The 22707-nt window shown below is 43.9% G+C and overlaps 1 protein-coding gene across 2 annotated transcripts in view; it reads left to right on the forward strand.

Annotated features, from left to right (window-relative positions):
- The window catches only part of LOC134462651 (constitutive coactivator of PPAR-gamma-like protein 1 homolog), a 44921-nt gene that overhangs the window by 7984 nt on the left and 14230 nt on the right, over positions 1-22707 (forward strand). For both annotated transcript variants that reach the window (XM_063215775.1, XM_063215776.1), the window contains exons 6-13: positions 2259-2356; positions 3622-3938; positions 5555-5639; positions 6530-6742; positions 12037-12208; positions 13963-14212; positions 15380-15494; positions 17315-17524. In XM_063215775.1, the coding sequence (XP_063071845.1) occupies positions 2259-2356; positions 3622-3938; positions 5555-5639; positions 6530-6742; positions 12037-12208; positions 13963-14212; positions 15380-15494; positions 17315-17524 (1460 nt within the window). The remainder of the gene's footprint in view (positions 1-2258; positions 2357-3621; positions 3939-5554; positions 5640-6529; positions 6743-12036; positions 12209-13962; positions 14213-15379; positions 15495-17314; positions 17525-22707) is intronic.

The following is a 22707-nucleotide window of genomic DNA, read 5'->3' on the forward strand; positions in this document are numbered from 1 at the left end:
GTTTTTTTTTTCAGGACACACAGAGTTGAATACTTAATATGCCACTGCATTAAATCCTACTCGACACTCACTTTTTTTCTCATCTTGAACTTCCAAAAAAAACCTGATTAACCTATTAGTTGCATAACGTGTATTTTCAATGACCTTTCCAATTGACCCTCCCTCTTATCCACCATACTCCCCCCTCCATCCCAGCGTCTTCCATCCTACACCTCTTGCTCTGGCTCTGTCAGGCAGGCTGCTGAGGGGCCGAGTTTGTTACTTTGCGCGGGCAGAGGAAAAGAGAGCGTTGCGGAGGAGCTCTCAGTAATGTGAGAAATTCGCCTCTCGCCACAGACCTTGTATGCACCCTGGAATGGCTACTATGCCCCGAGCATACCAATAGGCTCCTTAAGAAAAGGCGCCTCTCGTGTGGTGACTACTTAGTTGGGGTGGGGGATTGGGGGGCTTTGAGGGCTGAGAGAAAGAAAGAGGGGGTGAGGGGAGCGTGCAGCGGGAACTCTCTTTAACCAACCCCTGAAAGAAGTGAGGCCAGAGATTCTGAAAGTGTGTGTGTGTGCGTGTGCGTGCATGTGTGTGCGTGCGTGCCTGTGTGTTAAAAACCTTTGCTTAGTGCCTGAAATTTCTTCTGGCCTCCACCCTGAGTCAGGGTTTTTTAAATGGCGAGCTTGTTGTGCTATGCGAGAGCAGATCAAGCAAGCCTGATGTTGTTTACCTCCCAACTCCCAGAGGTCACATTCAGGAAGCCCAAACATTCAAAACACTAAACTGACTTTTCTGTGGGTATGTTTTTTTTTCTTATTCAAATCAAAGACCATGTTTATAAAGAAAGGTGATCTTTAAGGTGTTGCCCTAAAGTGAATATCTTCTCTCCTGGTTCAGTTCGCATGATGTTTGCCGCATGTGGGCTTCTTAAGGCTGCATTTGACACTGGTGTGCTCAAGCGTAGTAATTATGCCTGCTCTGCCTACACACAAACAACCACACGCACACATCCAAATGGATCTTCCAGCAGATTATTTACATTGTTGGTCACGGCTTGTTTGAGCCAGACTGAAGTGCAGTGAGTTCATCAGAAGCTGCTTGTTACTTCTGCTCTGACTGCTCGCGTAATCTGTGCAGAGAATCTTTTTCAACCGCGTTTCACATAAACTAAATTTTTTTCACTGTCACAGTTGTTATAATATATATATATATATATATATAATATATAATACATGGGTTCTAAATGTTTGTTTTCTCCTGGCTGCGCGACACTAGCTGCGCACAACTCAACCTCTGATTGTTGGAAACTGCTAGCTCACATGGTTGGCTGCCAGTGTTTTGCCCCTCCTCACAACATCGTGTTTATAAACACGGTGAACCCATGTATACAGTTAGCCGTTATTTGCAAGAAATACGGTAGATGTCTTCCTTGATGCTGTGGTGGGGTTTCACCCAGTATGTGAAAACTTTCAAAATTGTTGTCTGCAGATTATTACAAAATGGCTATTTTGACCGGCGTCACTGAAAAGGGCATCACCTTACAATATTCCTTACTGCTGTGACACGCTGTGATTTATCTCTCTTGACTCTCTTGCTCTGGGCGCTGTCAAAAAATGCCCTTTTAAACAGTAGGCAACCTTGAGAAGGTCCTCTCTGTGGAAAAAATAACACATACAGTCAGGTACAGCCTGCTTTGGAGCCCTCTGGCACTTCCGGGTGCTCAGCATCAGTCCTCTGAGCAGCTGTTAAGGGCTTACCAAACACTACTATGTATAATAAGCACAAAGTAGGAACTGTTTTTTTTTTCTTCTCTTTTCTGAAGCACATTGAATGGCATTTATGTATGATAATGTGCTATATAAATATTTTTGATTGATTTATTGATTGATTGATTAAAACAGAGCTCTTAACTGTTGAACATGTGATAGGGCAGTTGGAGTTAGGGGAGGATTGGCAAATGACCCGGGCTGGAATCAAACCCGGATCGCCGGTGAAGTAACCCAGTGGCCTACCGTTAGGCCAGTGCAGGGTCGGTTGGTGGCTTGTTAACCAGCTGTCCTGAAAAGTGGAAGAGATGGGCTCACAAAACCCTGTTAATTGTTCTTCTAAGTTTTTAATTGCCATAACATGCTGAAGAAGGGTCCTCAGTCCAAAACATTTGTGGCCGAATTAACAAATAAAGTGACAAGTAAGTTAGTAACAAGTGCTGTCCTTTACTTCTGCAACTATCTAAAAGTCCTCCCTGCTTACCTTGTGTTTCGTGTCCTCTGCAGCCAGACCAAATCAGATTGGAGTGCCCGCTGCCGTGCCACAATGCGCACCTCCACCAATGCTCAACATTCCACAGGCTCCCCTTCCCATCAAACCTGGGGTGAGTGGAGCTAAACAGCCTACTAATCCAGACGCATCCATCTGCACCTCGTATTACAGTGCTACAGCCCAGTCACATCTGGTCAGTGATGTCCACTTCTTCTGCCCTGCTTACACCTGGTGTTGGCGGCCAAAGCTGAACGGAGCGAGTCTTTGGTCAGGAAACTTTCAGTCATATTTGGGCTGATGGCTAATTATTGTTTAAAAATATCCTGTGATGGTTACTGATGCATCAAGTGTGTTTTGTGGAGCCACAATTTACTGAATGCAGAGACATAATTAACTGAATTCAAAGTTGTAAGGTAAGCACGCTATACAAGAGGTCGATTGCTATGGGTTTTTCCATCCCCAATGCTGATGGTGTTGATGCCAGGGTCAGCTAATGGGATGCTGCCAATTTGACATCCCTCCTTCTATTTGTGGAATAAAAAGGGCCTAGTAATGAGTAACAACTGTTTAAACAATCATACTGAAAAACGTAAACCAATAAATGATCAAGATATTGCCTTGGTAAAATGCCTCCACGATGACTTTATCTATTGTCTGTTGTCTATTGGTCATGCATACATTTTATGTACAGTGCACACGGATGGAAGCACAGCTATGGATTGCTTAACTTAAAATATCTCATTTAGTTTGTAAGGTCACAGTGGGGCTTTACCCTGTTGTCATTAAGCCAGGTTCCACACTATTAATTGTCAAGGGATTACTATTTCTGTTTTCATGCCGACCTGAACAGTGCTGGTGCATGTTTCCGCATTAGTTGCGTTCATAAGTAAATCGCTTAACTGGAATACACCCGCGTTCATACCGGGCTCTCAACTTTTCCGTATGTGACCCATGTTACCTGGATAAACGTGCTGACATCCACATTGTCGTCACGTTTCACGTCTCGTTCAACTGGATCGAGATAATGTTAACCATCTCGACCAATAATTGTTCTGCAGTAGCTGTATGGTTCTGCCTGTTCTGGTTCAGGTCCAGAATGCAGGTGAAGGATCGGTGGCATCAGTTCCTCTGATTTGGTCATTGAGCATCTTGCTCAGTGCAGAATTCCAATCAGGTCAATCCAGAAAACAAAACAAAAAAGAGCTGAATGCCATAAAAACTACTTTGAAAACAACATACCGGAATTATAAATTACAACTACCAAATTACAAATACCGGAATTATACAAGCCCCAAAGACAGAACAGGAGACAATCGTTTTGGGTCTAGCTTGCCCATCATCAGCGTCCTCCGTTTGAAAATGGCGTCTTGTGTTCAGGTCCAGCATGCCTTCTCCACTCCGCTGGCCGAGCCCGGCTCCTTCCCCATGGACGCGGTTGGGGCGAAGGTCCTCCGGGATCAGAACCCGACCCAGAACCAGAACAGCTTCGGCAACATTCCTCACCAAGGCAGCAAGCAGCACACGCCACTGTACGAGCGCTCGTCTCCCATCAACCCGGGCCACGCCGGGGGCGGAGGAGGCAGCGGCAGCGCGGGGAGCGACAGCCCCAACAATCACTCGGAGCCGGCCTTCTTCAACACCTCCTCCACCTCCTCCTCCTCCGAGAACGACGACACTAGCGGCACCACTGCCAAGTGAGCATTTTTAGTCCTTTCATTGACATTTGCAAACCTGTCATGGTTTTATGGGATTTTTTTTAAACATTTTTTTCTTTATTAATGATGTTATGAGTCCATTATGGAATGAATGAGTCCAAACCTGTAGCTCTTTTGTTTTCAAATGTACATGGATCAAATCATTTGGAGTCCCTTAGATTTACATGACAGAATGATGAATAGGATCTGTTATCAATGTAGATAAAGTGCAAAATCTAAAGTAAAATAGTGTCTATCTGTGTAATGTTTGTGCATTCATTAGCATTGGGTTAGGAAAATGCTCAACTCACTTTTTGTAACGGGCTTTTCTCTTCACATTTGGCCCACTGTTTTTACAAACACTCCAAGGGGTATTAGCGACTGTTAGGGTAAAAGTAAAACCCAGAATGAGCTTGCACAAATGTAGGTAGTGAGTAGTATGGCTTCATGCCAGAGAATCAGGAGTTAATCCTCGACTGCTCTAGCACATTGAAGTCGATTCTTATTAGACTAAGAGGATTTCACTTCCAAGTGTTTCCTCAGGGGACTTCCCCTGAGAGAGAGAGTGAGAGGTCAAAATTAACCCAAGAAAAGATTGAATGGAAACCCAGATTTTTTTTGCTGGTTCAACAAACGCTATTGCTTTAACCTCACCTCACCAGTGACGTAGATCTCAATGAATGTAGCAGAAATGTATGTTGGAATTGAATAAAAATCCTCTATTGTCTGCTCGATTTTAGCTGCTTTTGTCTCGGAAGTCAATTAAAAAAGTTTGAGGTGCCATTTCCTGATCTGACCTCCAAACATTAGCAATTACAAATTAATATAGATGACGAGGATTGTGTGATTGTTCAGCCCTTTAGAAAATGGTGTGCTGTTAAGAATGTAAAATTACAAAGAAAGCAAACTGCCACAGACTAACTGGCCTCTTGGGGAAACTTCAGGCAGTGTGCAGTGAAGGCTCCACTTACAATTTTGAGAAGCCGTTTCATTCCAGACCACAGAATAATTTTATCTGGAAGATGGTTGCTGTTAACATTTAAACCAAATCCAAATTGCTGAAACGAAGGATAAAGAACTTCAATATTTAGTCCCATGACACCATCTTCAGATATTTTAAGTGGAAATTTAACAAATGTATGAACTTGAAGTAATTTAACTGAAGTAATGAAATTGTTAGTGGGACTATATGGGTGGAAGGGCTGAGACATGTCGAGCTCTGCTGAGAATATTCAGAGACGTGATGTCAACATGTCACGTTCTGCTGAGTCAAGGCAGCACAATCCCATATCTGTGGCTTCAGCTGGTCTGCCATACCCATTGTCATTTCACTGTCACGTTGACCCACGGTATATGGACGACACAAGGTAATTTTATTGTTGCACCACTGCACAGGCCTAAATGACTACAAAAAAGTTCCCATAGTATCTGAAACATGGACACATAATAACTGCTCTGTGTGCTACAACCCCGACATCATGCTTGGCAGACAGGGCACTACATTCTCCTCAGCTGGGGGACCTTGATAAGTGTGCGTGTGTATGTGTGTGCGCACTTCTGTTTGTGACTGTGAATTTGTCACTAATGTGGGCCTGGGCCGTGTGTTCATTCCACAGTCATCTAAACGACCACAAAGGATGGGAGAAACAAGGAAGTCAGACCGATGGCTTACCAGAGGGAGACGCCGTGGATCAAATCAAAGTAAGAGGTGGAATAGAGACTAGGGCCACCATGTGGCGTGGTCATGGGTGAGATCGCTTAGTCAGAAGACTTGGAATCATATGAGTGTGTGAGCTGCTTAGCATCGCACTGGTAGCAAAGGAGCCTAATTGTCTCAATATGGATACTGTAGATGAAATACTACCCTGAGCCCCATTGACCACTGCCATTAGCATTTTTTTAAAAACATTATGCAGTTCCAGGTTCTATGAGACTAAATTTGCATAGAACGTTAATGGGACTTTTTTGGGGTAAAACTCCCATTAAGTGATACGCTCCGTAGTAGCCACATAATTTCATAGTGCATAGTTTTCTTGAGAGGCTTTGAAAAGGTGCACTGTATAGGATGGTGGCCAGAGTAGGTATTGCAACTATGTTGTTCAGTGAAACGGTGCTGCCTACTGCAAAATTTGATCTTTTCATCAATATTTACGAAATAATAGACTAATCTTTACCAATATAAAGTACAGTATGTTTTGCTGCTAAAAATATCTATTTCTGGAAATTCAAAATGGCAGACATGGAGAAGATCCACCTTGTCATGTATGAGAAGTGCAATTTTCCCAGTCATAATGAATACGTAGAATTTGATGGTGGTGGTAAATCATGAAATGGGTAACATTTGTGAATGTGCAGCATGAATTCTGGATTGAAACTGTGAAAAGTATTACTCGGTGCATATTTAAGCGGTGTACACAGTGCATTCAGAAAAGGAGGTTGCACTTTTTTCTGCTTCTCCAAACACAAGTAGCATCTTTCTTTTCTTTTTCTTCTTCCTCCAACTCCTCCTCCTCATCCACCTCCTCCTTCTCCTCATCCACCTCCTCCTTCTCCGTCTTCCTTCACCTCCTCCTCTAACCCCCCTCCTGCAGTCTGAGCCTGGTGTGACCTCCCCTCTGAGCCCGGAGCTGGACGGGGTGATCCCCAACTCCGCCATCCCCTCGCTGCTCTCCATGCCGACCAGAAACCACATGGACATCACCACGCCGCCACTGCCCACCGTGGCCCCAGAGGTGCTGCGCGTGGCCGAGCACCGCCACAAGAAGGGCCTCATGTACCCCTACATCTACCACGTCCTCACCAAGGTACCCTCTCTCTTTCTCTCTCTTTCTCTCTTGCTCTCGCTCTCTCTCCACCCCTACATCTACCACGTCCTCACCAAGGTACCCTCTCTCTTTCTCTCTTGCTCTCGCTCTCTCTCTATCCCTACATCTACCACGTCATCACCAAGGTACCCCCCCCCCTCTCTCTCTCTCTCTAGACTCTCTCTCTCTCTCTCTCTCTCTCTCTCTCTCTCTCTCTCTCTCTCTCTCTCTCTCTCTCTCTCTCTCTTGCTCATGTGCACGTACATCTACCACGTCCTCACCAAGGTAAACTAACTATCAGAAATAGCATCTTTTGTTACTGAATGCGTTTTCACGCCCCAAGAACTCCTGTTGCTTCCAAGTAAACTATTTAAATGAGAAAAACACCCGGATCAGTCCCGATTTTGTACAGCCATATCTTCTGAGTATGTGATTGTCTCCCCTGATATAATTTGTCTTTCTATGTTGGTAGTTCACTCACTCACCCAAGGCTGATGCCAAAAGCACATAAATTTAACTATTTAAATGAGAAAAACACCCGGATCAGTCCCAATTTTGTACAGCCATATATTCTGAATATGTGATTGTCTCCCGTGACATGGACAATTTCCCTTTCCATGTTGGAAGTTCACTCACTCACCCAGTGCTGATGATGAAAGCACATCGGCTGTGATCATTTTCTATGTGTTCATAAAGGCTCTCCAGTATGAAATACACTACCGGTCAAAAGTTTGGGGTCACCACATTTGCCTCCCACAATGCTTCTTTCTGACAGTTAAGCTTATTCCTTTTCAATTTCAGTTCTGGTATAAAATCAGTGTATAGAGTAATTGTTCCTTGAAAGTAATGAAAGCCCATTGGGAAGCTCCAACTCCCATTGTCATTGTGACACAGCACTCCACAGCACACAAGTGAACACTGCACACTGCACACAACGAAATTCCATTTATGCCTCACCCGTGCAAGGGGGCAGTCCTCAGTGGCGCCCCATGGGGAGCAGTGCGGTGGGACGGTACCATGCTCAGGGTACCTCAGCCATGGAGGAGGATGGGGGAGAGCACTGGTTGATTACTCCCCCCACCAACCTGGCGGGTCGGGAGTCGAACCGGCAACCTCTGGGATGCAAGTCTGACGCCCTAACCGCTCACCCATGACTGCCCATGGATGCGACAAATAAGCAACTTGATATTGGAAAAAGTAACTGTTGAATGGATTTACTTGTATAGACAAACCAAAATGTATCACTAACTTTTGACTAATCAAAGTGTACCTTTACTAAGGTGGTGTCTGGTCTGGTGTACTAATCAAAGTGTAGACTCCTTTGGCATTAATAATAGCCAGTTGCGGTTCTACAGATTCACTCCTTGGATGAGATGAGGTCCAGAATTGCCCATGAGTTCTATGAGCCCCATGCATGCAAAAGTTGATGTCTGCTCCTGTCAATTATTACAATGCCAGATTATATACACATCATTTGAAAGAGGAGAATCTACACTTTCCAACGATGTATGGCACTGGCTTGCACACTAAAACATCGCTGAGACAATGGATGGTGCATTCATAAGTAGGTTCATTCTGATGGCTAGAAAATCATGCAGCTACTTTGACTTGAATTTGTGGACGAGGTGGCAACTCAACAAATGTCATACACCTACCATTGGGAAGGGCAGACACTGAGCTTTCCAATAGTTCCATGCATTCTCTGATAAACCAAAGAAATGTCTGTAGAAAAATGGACTAATACACATATTTCTATGTAATAAATGGGTGAAAAAGTTTGGTTTGGTTAGATTTCACTCTTCTGTCCAGTTTAACCAATGTTATGGGTAATCAAACCTTTTTTCACCTGTGGCTGTACTTTCCATTATTCCATTTCAAGCTATTCAAAAGATGTTTGCGACTTGAATTGCAAGCAAATAACTGCAAAAATAAAGGTGACCCCAAACTTTTGAACTGTAGTGTATGTGCACCAGAGTCCTTCTAAAATGGCCTAATGCGCTGTGTTGCACATGCTGCTCATGGAGCATATCTGTGTTACTCATAGCAGCATGTCCTCATTAAATGTAGGTTTACCCCCCTTGGACATCCCCACCCTACATAAGAAGTATTGTTTCATTAAATTTGCACGTCATTATACATTATAATGGCTTCATCGTAGCCCCGGTACATTTAGGAGCTAACATACCTGATTTAACATACATTTGTTCAGGATGCAAATGAAGAACTTCGTTGCAAAATTATTTTAAGATTTTTTATATTATTTTATTTAACATTTTTGTATTGACCATTGTAGATTTTTATATTAAGCTTGTTCTCAATATTTGAATTTGGGCAAGAATTCACACATAGATGATGGGATGACGTCTGAAAAAATGCAAAAGTCAGAAAATGGTGCCAACATAATTTTGCTACTCTTCAAATACTCCCTGCTGATCTGTCATAGCTCAGCTTGTGCATCATATGATGGAGATCACAGCCAGCTCTTCTCCTCAAGGTCATTAAAAGACAGCCAACAGTCCTATCCCCCAGGCGTTGTTACGCTGGATGCGGGAGCTCTTGACTTGATCTGCCATTAGCTTCCTCTGTAATCAATGGAACTGGCAGCGCAGCACACACAGAAGTGCAGCAAGCATTCTTTAAAAAAAGAAACCTTCTTATCAATGTAGCTTTGACACATCTTGACTTAGCGTTATGTAGCTCATCTTGTATAGCCCCCCAGTTTTAGAGTGGTTGTGTGGGATGTGCTCTTTTGATGTGGTGAGCTTGTCTGATGCTGCAGGGTTCCACTCTTAAAGGTTCAGTGGTAGGAGAAGAAGAGAAAAGTTGTGTGTGTTCCCCAGTTCTCTGACCCTCTCCCGAGGTGATATATTTAGACACATGAGCTAAATATACTGCTCACCCACTAAAACAGAGCAGCACACCAATGTAAAAATATTCCTAGTTAGTTTTTTCTCCCACATGCACTGAGAAATACCATGAATGTTTGCCCACTCTATTTCAGGCATCTCTAGTATGAGAAGATCAGATTTTAGGTTCTTTTTAACTACTATCCTTTTTTTGTTTCATGGGTCCCCTGAAACATTATTACTGCATTGCTAAATTGGACGTTTTAACCAAAAGGATTGCCTCTTCTACACTATGATTAAATCAGTTTGAGTGCTTTCTGCATCTTGTTTTGAAGACCGACACACAGAACTACCTACTGTGCAGTAAGATGTATTGGTATTTTTTACATTTTATGTGTGAGTGTGATATGAAATCTCATATGATTGATTTAAAAAATAAGCCTCCGGTTTTTTTGTGATGTTCAGGGTGGCTTTGGTTAAGTCTTCACAGCTTGCTTGTCATTTAGAATAAGGCACTCAGCAAAATGAACTCCTTTGGCAGAGTTCCTGTCCCCCTGTTTCTTTGCCATAACTCGGTTAACAAGCCTGTTGTGTTTACATTTGGTATTGTTTACATATTATCAGCTGGCTAGGAAAATAATATAATCAGCTGATAGCGGAGCATGACTGCTGGGCACAGTCCAAGCCGTGACGTAATTGCACCGGGCTCACATGGCACTATAAAAAGCACATGCAGTCATCCAGACCTCAGCTGCTCCAGAGGCTTACAAACCAGCAAGGTATTCCACAAAGCTGGATCAGTAGGAAACCAGGGTTAAGTTAACCTGGTAGATCATCTAATAGAAGTGTCTGGAGTCTTCGTTCTCGTAGTGAAATGACATGTACAGGCTATCTTATTATTAAATGTACCGCTTCCTGTAGGTTAAGTTAGCCAGGTTTAACACAACCATGTTCTTTTGACCCCCCCCCCCCCATTTTTACAGATGAAGACTGAAGTATGTGTGACCTGTGAAGTATATCTGTTTTTATGTGACATTACATTACATTACATTTTATGGACACACTAACCTTTCCTTTAATATTATCTCTCCATTTTGCATGTTTTCAAGCAGAGCTGTTTAAAGTACTTGTACGATCGCTATAATGCACACACACACACACCCAGGCCAAGTTTTTCCACAAGAGGCTCGATGTACGGAATGACTCAGATTAGAGGAAATTCTTCATTAATACCAGACGGCCACGTAGCGCTACATCTTGAATGATGAAGCCATTAGGATTCTCTTTGTGGAGGAATTCATCCATATTCATTCATCAGTCTCCCTCAGTCGAGCGGCCTTGTATGCCTAAATGATTGTGCTGCCCACCCCTTGTCGTTTCTTGCCTAATTGTGAAGACGGTTTCTTTTTGGATCTGTTGAACTGTTAAGGAAACTTTCTTGTACCAGCATTAGGCTTACAACCTATCATTTTGAATGATTTAAATGACAAATGTAAAACGTGGCGTCCCATCTTTTACAATGTACGCTGTCAACAACAGTGCATGCTATTTCAAAACGTAAATGCAAAACAGGGTTCCGCTCTGTGGTACAGTTACATATTTCCCTAAAGACACATCATTTGTGGTTTGTGCTTTTTCCCAACAGCCACATTTGTAAGTATTATCAGTTGTGTCATATCTCCATAGCTGGATGCCACAGTGGAGTCCCACATCCTCTCTGTTTGCTATTACGAGGATTGTGGAGATGCCTTTGTGTGCTTGCGGTCTGTTTGCCAGGTGGGCGAGTTGACCCATTGATTCATTGTATGGGTGTGTGTTTGATGTGACTGCCATCACAGCCCTTTGTGTCCGTGTGTGCGTGCATGCGTGCGTGCTTGCGCATTTGCAAATTTGCTTTGTGTGAATGTGCGTGTTGACACACTGTCCGTGTGTGTGTGTGAGAGTGAGAGCGAGATGACGTTTGTGCCTCCCAGAACATTTGTTAGTCATGGTGGGTAGGGTGATGAGCTGATGTCAGAGACATGTAATGATTGGAGACCTATCGTGATTGGAAAGGCCATGCTGTGCCGTTTCGTTCATAGGAAATCTGATATGAAACCACCCAACAATAAGCGTATACATTTTATTTAAGCAACTTAAGAAATTACATTTGCAATTCCAGATCTTTATCTTCCCAGGCCACCTAATGAAGTTTGGCGGTATTTGTTGTCAAGGTGGCTGCCACCTTAACTGTAAGTGCAGAGGGAAACCCTGGCGTGCGTGCGTGCGTGTGTTACAGGGAGAGACTGATATCTCAGTGAGTACTGACGGTCTTTTTGCGGTGTGAGTGTTTGTGTGCTGTAGAAACACAGTCTTATGAGTGTGTCTGGACGTGTGTGTGTGTGTGTGTGTGTGTGTGTGTGTGTGTGTGCGTGTGTGTCTGGACGTGTGTGTGTGTGTTTTTTGCAGGGAGAGATAAAGATCTCTGTGAGCATCGAGGACGAGGGGAACAAGGAGCTGCCGTCGGCGGTGCAGCTGTTCCGGCCCATCCGGCAGTATGTTTACGGAGTCCTCTTCAGCCTGGCCGAGGCCAACAAGAAGCAGGAGAGGCTCGCCGTCAGGAGGAACCGCCTGCCGGAATGTGAGCGATACACACAGACACAGACACAGACACAGACAGACACAGACAGACAGACACAGACAGACAGACACAGACAGACAGACACAGACAGACAGACAGACACAGACAGACAGACAGACACAGACAGACAGACAGACACAGACAGACAGACAGACACAGACAGACAGACACAGACAGACACAGACACAGACAGACACAGACAGACACAGACACAGACAGACACAGACAGACACAGACACAGACAGACACAGACAGACAGACAGACACAGACAGACAGACACAGACAGACAGACACAGACAGACAGACACAGACAGACACAGACAGACACAGACAGACAGACACAGACAGACAGACAGACAGACAGACACAGACAGACAGACAGACAGACAGACAGACACAGACAGACAGACAGACAGACAGACAGACACAGACAGACACAGACAGACAGACACAAGCGTGCACGCGCACACATACAGACATGAATATACAGCAAGACACTTGCCGTCTGGAGGAACCGCCTTCCTGAATGTGAGCAACTCGCAGACGCACACACGCACGCGCAACAAGTCACTCGCCGTCAGAGTGATGTGCAAACACACACACACACACACACACACACACACACACGCACACTAAACTAAAACAATCGTGAAAATGTTCACAAACACACACAGATGCACGCACTTGTGCAGACCCACACCCACAGACAGGTGCATGCACAGGCAGACGGGCTCACACACCTACACAAACACGCCTTCAAACAGATGTGCACAAACACACACAGAGTTGCAAGTGCACTGAAGAGGTCACACAGCAATGCTTTTGGTGTCAAAAAACAGCACAATTCCTCAGTGTTTAAACCTGTTGTTCCAGTGCTTGGGGATTGTAATACGACTGAATATAAATTACATGGTCCATCCTTGGAAAACCACATTGTGAACTGCAGTGGACACACCCTTTCCTCTTGTGTCAGGATGAGAAAGCTCATGTCTCTCCACAAGCTCTGCGTATGGATGAATTACAGTTCCGTGATCCTTCCGGAACAGATAATTTCACAAATATCTAGTTTGCAAATGTTCAGGTAAGGTTTCACCATGCGATTCTTTTCAGATGCACTTTAGTCATACGAAATCAGGCCCACAACCTTTGGTGGGTACCATTGTTTGTGCACATTCCTGGATCTGTTTGGCTAGAATTGTCAAAACGTGTTCCAAGCCACTAGGCTGGTTTCCCAATCAGCACGGAAAGGGAGAGGAAGTTTACCTGATTGGCTGTTGACCTTAAACTCCACAAAAGCACACAGTTTCTGTCTATTTCACTTTGACTTTCTCTCTACTTCAATTCTCTCCTCCCCTTACTGTCATTTTCATTTATTTATTTCTTTTTTTCCTCCTCTCCTCCTCCCACCACTCACCACTCACCACTCACCTCTCTCTCTCTCACTCACTCACTCACTCACTCACTCACTCACTCACTCACTCACTCACTCACACACACACACACACACACACACACACACACACACACACACACACACACACACGCACACACACACACACTCTCACACACACACACACACACACACACTCTCTCTCTCTCTCTCTCTCGCTCTCTCTCTCTCTCTCTCTCTCTCTCTCTCTCTCTCTCTCTCTCTCTCTCTCTCTCTCTCTCTCTCTCTCTCTCCTCCCACTCTCTCTCTCTCTCTCTCTCTCTCTCTCTCTCTCTCTCCCTCTCCTCCCGCTCCCCCCATCAGACCAGCCAGTGATTATCAAGGAGTGGGCGGCGTACAAGGGCAAGTCTCCGCACACGCCGGAGCTGGTGGAGGCGCTGTCCTTCCGCGAGTGGACGTGCCCCAACCTGAAGCGGCTGTGGCTGGGCAAGGCCGTGGAGGACAAGAACCGCCGCATGCGCGCCTACCTGGCCTGCATGCGCTCCGACACGCCCGCCATGCTCAACCCTGCCAACGTGCCCACCCAGCTCCTGGTGCTCTGCTGTGTCCTGCGGTGAGTGGCAGTCATGTCGTGCCAAGTCACGTTAATAACTGATATAGATAACAATAAATGATAATAACAACAGCAGCTAACCCAAAAGCACTGTAACATGCAGGGTAATGAAAACACACTAATCAATTAGTGAGGGCATGACATGAGAGTATATGCGAATGGATGGGGTGAGAGATGGGAATGGGTGAAAGTAGGGTGAGTATGCTACATGAATACCTTATTTGACCCTCCAGTAGCTTACATGGACAATCCCCCTGTAAGTACACCATTCGAAAATGGCACTATCCGCTCTGCACATGTGCACCACGCAGGGCAGCACTATCTGTTCTGCGTACCTGCGTATTTCGCCAAAAGCCGGCCTGTATGATTTGTTTTATTCAAGTAATTTCCATTTTATGACTGTTAATACACATAATAATACCAATGTAATAGGCCCCTATATGGGAAATACTTGTGATATTGTAAAGGTGGTATGAGGAAAATAGTGCCATTTTCTTGGGTTTATTAAACAAGTTAAAGATAAACAGCTGTCGCTGTTATTAACACCTTGTGGCCGTTTGCCAAAAATATTGAAGCGCTGGTGTGAAGTGCGTTTTGTCAGTTCGTCTTGACAGATAGCCTACAATTCATAATCAAATGTGGAAAATGAAGCATAGCCTTTCGGAGTAGGCTAATTCAGTGTGTGCTTTCAACATAACAAATCTTACAGACCGGCTTTTAGCGAAACACTGGGCGACGAATCGCACATGCGCAGTACGGATAATACAGCCCTGCGTGGTGCACACGTGCAGAGCGAATAGTGCAATTTTTCAATGGTGTACTTACACCCCCACACGCACACCCCTCAGTTTGATTGGTTAACTAACCCTGCTGTCCGCCATTTGGATTTCTCTGTCCTCCTCCACAGCATGACCACACTGGATGCCCACTTATTTAATGTACATTGAAACCGCCAACATGGCCACAAGGAGCCAATTTCAGCATTTTTTTTATTTAAATGGTACTATTTTTATTTCTAAATGAAACAAAATAGCATTATATTCACAATCTTGGCCCCACAGAAATAGAAAATACATGGTTGAGTTAAACAGCAGTTCCTGTGCTTTCCCCCTCCCTGTAATACATTTTTACTCCCTTTTTTGTGTTTTGTTTTGTTCTGTGCTTCAGGTTTATGTTACAATGGCCAGGAGTAAGACTTTTGCGTCGTAACGAACTAGACGCTTTCCTAGCCCAAGCACTTTCTCCTAAACTTTACGAACCTGACCAGCTGCAGGAACTGAAGGTGATTCTGTAGGAAAATCGGAAGTATGAGGAGTGTGTGGTGAATGTCTTGTGACTCTCACCAGTATCTCAGTGGCTCACAACGAAAAAAAAAAGCTCAACAACATTGGTCTGCAGGCCAATTTAGTTTCAACCAACTACTTGGATCTATAGCTGTTATTTAGGTTAGTCTTACCATTAGTTAAACATTTTGATCCTGGCTTTTGATCCTGTTGAGCTTGAAAACCTGATTTCATCCTGGATGTTTAGTTGGACTGTTAGGTCGCACTGTTTCACTGGACACTCCTCATATAGGTCTGAACAAAAGAACATGTACTTGTTCTCAAATGAAATGAGCCGTTATATGCCATTCAAGCATGGGCTCCCTGAAGAGCTGGCTTTTGCAAGGGAAAGCAAACAAAAAAAACCTCGCATATGTTTGTGGCTGAACACAAATGCGAGTTGCGCCTGCGCGTGTGTTGCTGTATGTGTGCGTTTTTTCCCCTCGTCATGCATTTGTGTCATCTGTGTGTGGATGGTTTACGTCCATCAACCTGAGCAGGTTGAACGTGCGCACAAAAACCCTCTCAAGGCCTGCCCAGGCTTGTCCTGCCTGTTTTTTTCCCGTTTTGTATATTTTTCCAAAACGTTTTTTTGAAAAACAACGTTCTACTAAGAAGAATCAGTGAAGGTCGCACACGTCGTTGTAAGCCATCCACATGAGCTCCAAGTGCTTTCTGTGTGTCTGTGTCTCGCCGCAGCAATGTTACCGTCTTGCTTCCTCTGCTGTGTGGGCTTGATGTCCAAAGGTGTTGTTGATGTGGCTGCTTGTTAGGGGTGTAAATAATAATCGAAATGTATCGATATATCGCAATATAATCTGACTATTGAATCGAATCACATTGTATCGTGGGGCATTCGTAAGTATCGAAAATAATCGAATCGCTGGCCCCTGCCCAATGCCCTAGCTCCATAACATCATAGGAGTGGAAAAGTAATTGGAAAAAAGTCGAATCGAATCGTATTGTATTGTATTGTGGGGCATTCTTAAGTACCGAAAATAATTAAATCGTATCGAATAATAAGATATTGATATTGAATCGTATCGTCATGGAGGCTGTGATTTACACCCCTACTGCTTGTATCGCTGCTGCTGCTGCTGTTGCTGGCTGGCTGGCTTAGCTATAGGCTGCTTCCACCTCTCCAGGATCAAGGCAGACATACCGGTAGTAGGGTCGTTGACATTTTTAGTAACAGTAGTTACGTAGGTGGTGCATCCACAGTTAATGCCACTGTTGTATTTGATTTTTTGCTGGACTATATAAAAAAGACATTGATTTATTTATAATGAATGAATGTACTTCACACAATGGTGACATTAGATGTGGTGGTCCCACCCTGCCTAACGTCTGCTTCTAAAAACGTCAGTGACCCAGTAGCAATCCAGGGTCTAGGCTGTGCTGGGACCAGATCTAGCGTGCTATGGGCCAGGCAAGGAAGGCGGAGGGGAGGAAAGATGGGGTTAAAGAGGCTTATGCTTGCTGTATGCTTTTTGTGCTTGCTTGACAGCTGATTTTGGAGAGTGGGGTTGGAGGTGGGGGGTGTTCTTTGGGGGAGGAAAGGTTGTCTGGGACTGAGTGGCAATGGGCAATGGGCGGTGGGGGTGACTTATAAAAACGTAGCCTATCAAGTAGCGAGGGACTGGGGGTGTGTTGTGATGGTTAAGACATCTCATCATGTTCCAATTGAAACCACAGACTCTTAAGCATCTATGTGTGTGGTGTGTGTGTGTGTGCAATGCACATGTGCCTGCTTCTCTCCATCCTCCCTCCCCACTTGCAGATCGACAACCTGGACCCGCGCGGAGTGCAGCTGGCCGCGCTCTTCATGAGCGGCGTGGACATGGCGCTGTTTGCCAACGACGTGTGCGGCCAGCCCATCCCCTGGGAACACTGCTGCCCCTGGATGTACTTTGACGGCAAGCTGCTGCAGAGCAAGCTCATCAGGGCCAACCGGGACAAGGCCCCACTCATCGACCTCTGTGACGGTCAGGTACGCTACGCCACGCCACGCCACGCCACGCCACGCCACTCTCTCACTAAAGCAGGTCCATGTGCACGTCCCACCTTACCGCGGTCCGGTGGAGGGCATAATACCATAAATGATAGTAAAAAGTAGATGCCCGCACGTTGAAATATATGTCAAAATAAGCAACGTTTCGATCCATCAGGGTCTTTTAGATGCTTACCTTACTAAATCCTTGTGGTTGGAGTTTCAGCAAAGAAGGTGGATCTAACAAGAAGCGTCATTTTGTTTCTTTTCCGGTATCCACTTTATGTCGGGTGAACGCCCCTTTAGGAGACCTTCGGTTAGGAGACCTTCGGAGTCCTGAGGTTGAGAATAGAAGTCCCCTTAGCGCTGTAGATGGCGGTAGCGCACGTATTGCGCAAACACCTCAAAAAGAGAATAAGAAGTAGGGGACAACGCCCCCTTATAGTAGGGGCTCTAAGCCGAGAAATCGTTACGCGCTGGATAGAAGCATATAATTCGGTACACATGTTCCTTGAGTGATTTGAAGACATCCTAGAAGGGGTGCCCCTGGAAAAAATTGTCTACCATGTCATATACAATATGTCATGTTGGTAATGCATTACATTGTTATTACATGGCATTATACTTAGCTGAAAATGTTAATATAGTCCTCAGCAGAGATGAAGCAAGGGTAGTCTGCTTGACCAGATTGATAAAACTACAAAATGTACATAGTGTGAAAGTATGGGTGAGTCTGTGCTTACGTGCTTGACAGCATGTAACATTGTGAACGATTTGAGAAGATTCTTGGTCTGAATTAAAATGAGCATTGCCCACACTAAAACTATGGTGAGAATAGACTGCTCCTAATGCTCGATCTGAATGGGATAGTGTCAGTGCAAGATGCCCTAGGTAGCAGGTTCTCCATCCTCTAATTTCCTTAACAGATAAACTTATTTTATTTGTATGAGAGAGGGTAAAAGACAGGACCTTTCCATATGTATGAAGAACCCCATAAGATCACCTAATTCTATATTTTTACAAGGCATTGTGCATATTGTGAGAGCATTTCAGTCATCTTTAGAATGGCATTACAGATTACTCAATATAGGCCTACATGTAGGCCACAGTGGCTTCAGTTTAAATTAAATGGAAATGATTTCTTAGTATTGAGTAAGAAGACAGAGGTAAATTGTTTTTTTTTTTATTTGCAGACAAGTCCTCACCTAGTACTTGTGCCAAAAGTTGTATTAGTTAGCTCAGTAATCATTGAGTACTTAAGTTGCTATCAAAACTGACAGCTGATGGACAACATGTACCGTAGGTCTTGTGCCACCCTTACCCATAGGAGAAATATCTATATAGAAAAACAATATGAAAGTAAATCATTACCTGTACTCATTTTCTTGATATGCAAGGCACACAAATAGTCTGGGAGGAAGGATAGTCTGTCATAACCCCCCCCCAAAAAAAAACAAAATGCCACAAGACTTTTTTTAACCTTCAAGATTTTGAGTGGTAACAGTAACATAACTCATTCCCACTACACCCTTTTGCATAATATTGTACATGTCCACAGAATGCTCTACATGTTTCAGTTCTATGTAGTTGTACTGTACAGGACAGTGCAGTGCAGTATAGTACAGTACAGTAGCATACAGAACGGTGCAGTATAATAAAGTACAGTAGAGTATAGTACAGTACAGTACAGTACAGTAGCATACAGTACGGTGCAGTACAGTAGCATACAGTACGGTGCAGTATAATAAAGTACAGTAGAGTATAGTACAGTACGGTACGGTACAGTAGCATACAGTACGGTGCAGCACAGTACAGTAGTACATAGTACGGTGCAGTATAGTAAAGTAAAGTACAGTACAGGACAGTACAGTACAGTACAGTAGAGTACAGTACAGTGCAATACAGTAGAGTACAGTATAGTCTTGATGACTTTTAGGCTACTTTGACTTTAGCCCTCAAAAGCCAATAGGATTTCCACATGCTGTTGTTTTAAGTTTTTGAAAGACTATTTTAGTAGCCTACTGTATGTGAGAGAGGGAAGGCAGGCAGACATGTTTTAAATAAAAGACCACACCCACAAATAACAAATAACCAGCAAACAATAAATTAAGTGGTTAGGTAGCCAACATGTCATCTAAGCCAAAAGTAGATGAAACACAGACATGTTACCATTTTGCTCTTTTAAAATATAAAGTATCTGTCAATATACTGTATACTGTATATGATATATTCATAAATGCCCTTATCACTCCATTGTACACGTAGGACTGAGATATACATATCTGAACATCAGCATACATTTTATTTTGTAATGCCCTATAGTAAATCATCCAAGCTGTCACTGACACTTGATATGTAGCCTACATGTATTATTGACTTGATTGATATGAATATTTCAGTTGGACTCATAGGCTTAAATGATTGAGGGGGTCCTAAGGAAGTAGTAGTAGTTTGTGTGTGTGTGCGCATGTGTAAGTGGGATTAAAATTATTGTTTGCCATCTATCTTTGTCTGAAGAGCAGACTGAGTGTCTGAACGTGCTAATGCTAGCATGCTAACATTGGGAGAGTTATGTGTGGCCCAGTTCAAGGGTTTATCTCTTCTCCCCTAAATTTTCTAACCACAATTTTCTTTTTGGATTTTATAGATATGACCCACTGCAAGTTTTTAAAACTCTTAATGAATGTTGGTTCAATAGCTAACTGCCCAGAAATTAGCTCTCAATTGTAGAGTGATCTCATTCTGACCATGGTTTTTATGATTTTCCTCTTTTTGAATCTAAATAAGACATATATAACATTGTTTTCATGGTAAGTTTTGCACATATTTTCAAAGTTCAGTTTGTATACATCACACACAAATAGGTGAATTGGCCCATAACACCATTATGTCCAGGCAGTACAGCATTTTACTACTATTGGCTCGTTTTGGGCAGCCATCTTGGATTTACCCCATAAAAATGACCTTAATGACATTGAAATTTGGGGCACCCCTTCTGAAATGATGGAGAACACCCTAAGGAAGGTCTACACCGATTTTGGTGCTTCTATCCAGCGCGTAACGATTAGGCCCTTTTTGGACGGTAAGAGACCCAGCTATTAGGAGACCCAACTTGAGCACACGCTTTTGCATTGAGTGGGCCTGTTTTGCGATATCTTGCTCTGATCCAGTATTTTGGTTTCAGTGTATGGACAGCTACTTTTTACCATCATTTTTATTATGCTCTGCTCCCTCTTCTTTGTCGTCTTGGCCACCCACTCATTATACAACACTTAGCTGAAGCTTTTATCCAAAGCGACTAACAGGTGTTACAGGTTCATTTATATATATATATCTTTTTTTTTTTACTTGACACTTTTCATTGAGATGCTTTCTCCTGTGGTGTAATCGCCTACTGACATGATTGAGTAGATCATGCGATGGCAAGCCTTTGGGATAATTGCATTTGTCAAGAGAGTAATTTGATGAGCGGCAAGACTGTTCACTCAGGTGATTATTTTTGGTGGATGACTATATTACACTTACTGTGTGTCATTAAATGTAGGTGAATGTTTCATTAATTGAATGTGTCATTTTTTGTTTGTTTCAATATTAGTTTACATAAAGCAACTTTTGAGTCATTGCAATGCATAGCCTATTCTCTCAGTAGAATGCATGGACTGTCAGTGAAAGGTCGCTGCGGGGGCTGTGTGGGCATCACTGCAATACATAAAGCTGTGTGCGGTCTGGAAAATGTCCGCATCGACCTCACAGGTGAAGGCAAATGCTGAGAAGTCCATCGAGCAGATGGAAGCCTGAGTCTTGGCAAGCCGTCAAGCACAGACGACTGTTTTAAACCACCCAGGCTAATAAGAAATGAGATTGATGGGTTTTGACGAGCTGATCCATGCATTTAGGTCAGTGTTTCCCAACCTTTTTTGACTCGTGTACCCCCTAAGCCTTTTTGTTGTACCATGAGTACCCCCTATCCCATGCTCTCTCTACATATACCTTTATCCCAGTATGACTATACTCTATTCAATTGTCATTATCACATTTTTCTGCGTACCCCCTGACGTGTGCTCGCGTACCCCTAGTGGTACACATACCCCTGGTTGGGAAACACTGATTAGGTGCATTCTGTTGCCTATTGTGCTAGAAGTCAAGCAGCAGTGAGTTGTCTTGTAAACTATGAATGGGAAAAAAAACTGTTTCAGCAGCCTCAGAAGAACCAGCATAAAAAAGCCTAGACTTGTCATCAAGATTGTGTTCAGATAGGTTTTTCTGTATGAAGATTACTCTATCGTTCCTAAAATGGTACAACATTGAGTGGGCCTCCTACATGAGTGTGAATGTCCGCATTCATATTGTGACATTGGCTACGTGAAGTGAAGTGAAGTGAAGTGAAAGCCCATTGGGAAACTCATGGGGGCAGCCCTCAATGGCGCCCCAAGGGAGCAGTGTGGCGGGACGGTACCATGCTCAGGGTACCTCAGTCATGGAGGAGGATGGGAGAGAGCACTGGTTGATTACTCCCCCCACCAACCTGGCGGGTCGGGAGTCAAACCGGCAACCTTTGGACTACAAGTCTGACACCCTAACCGCTTACCCATGACTGCCCTGTTTTAGTGCCACAGTGGCAGAAGCATACTTTTTACTGTATTAGGAAACAAGTTGACAAAGTCTTTCACAGAGATGTGTGTGCACTGTGCAGTAACGTTAACGAGCAATGTTCTGTTCACCTCAACTTCTGAGTTCCCACACATACTAGAAATATCAGGGGGTAACTGAAGGTTGCAGGTTCGAGCCCCGCTCTGCCTGACCCCATTGGTGTGTCCTTGAGCATGACACTTAAGCCCAAGTTTCTACTGGTGGCAGGATGGTACCCTGTGAATGAATGTGAGTGTCAATGGGTGAATGTGAGGCATACAATGTAAAGTGCTTTGAGTGCTCGAAGTAGTGGAAAGGCACTGTATATATGCAGTCCATTTACCTTTTATCATAACTGTTTGTGTATGTCCTTATTATTGACTGTGGCGGCTAGGATGACTTTTTTGTGGAAGGTCAGCTATTATGCGGTAGTGGTATTATGCTTTGGATGTATAAGGTCACTGACCCTGTTTGCTGGAGGGGAGAGCAGGTGAGCTGCCTGAAACCTAATGTAGATGTACCAATATGGCCTGGGGATGGCAAAGCAGTGCTTA

Source organism: Engraulis encrasicolus, chromosome 14, assembly GCF_034702125.1.
Source record: "Engraulis encrasicolus isolate BLACKSEA-1 chromosome 14, IST_EnEncr_1.0, whole genome shotgun sequence".
Classification (NCBI taxonomy): Eukaryota; Metazoa; Chordata; class Actinopteri; order Clupeiformes; family Engraulidae; genus Engraulis; species Engraulis encrasicolus.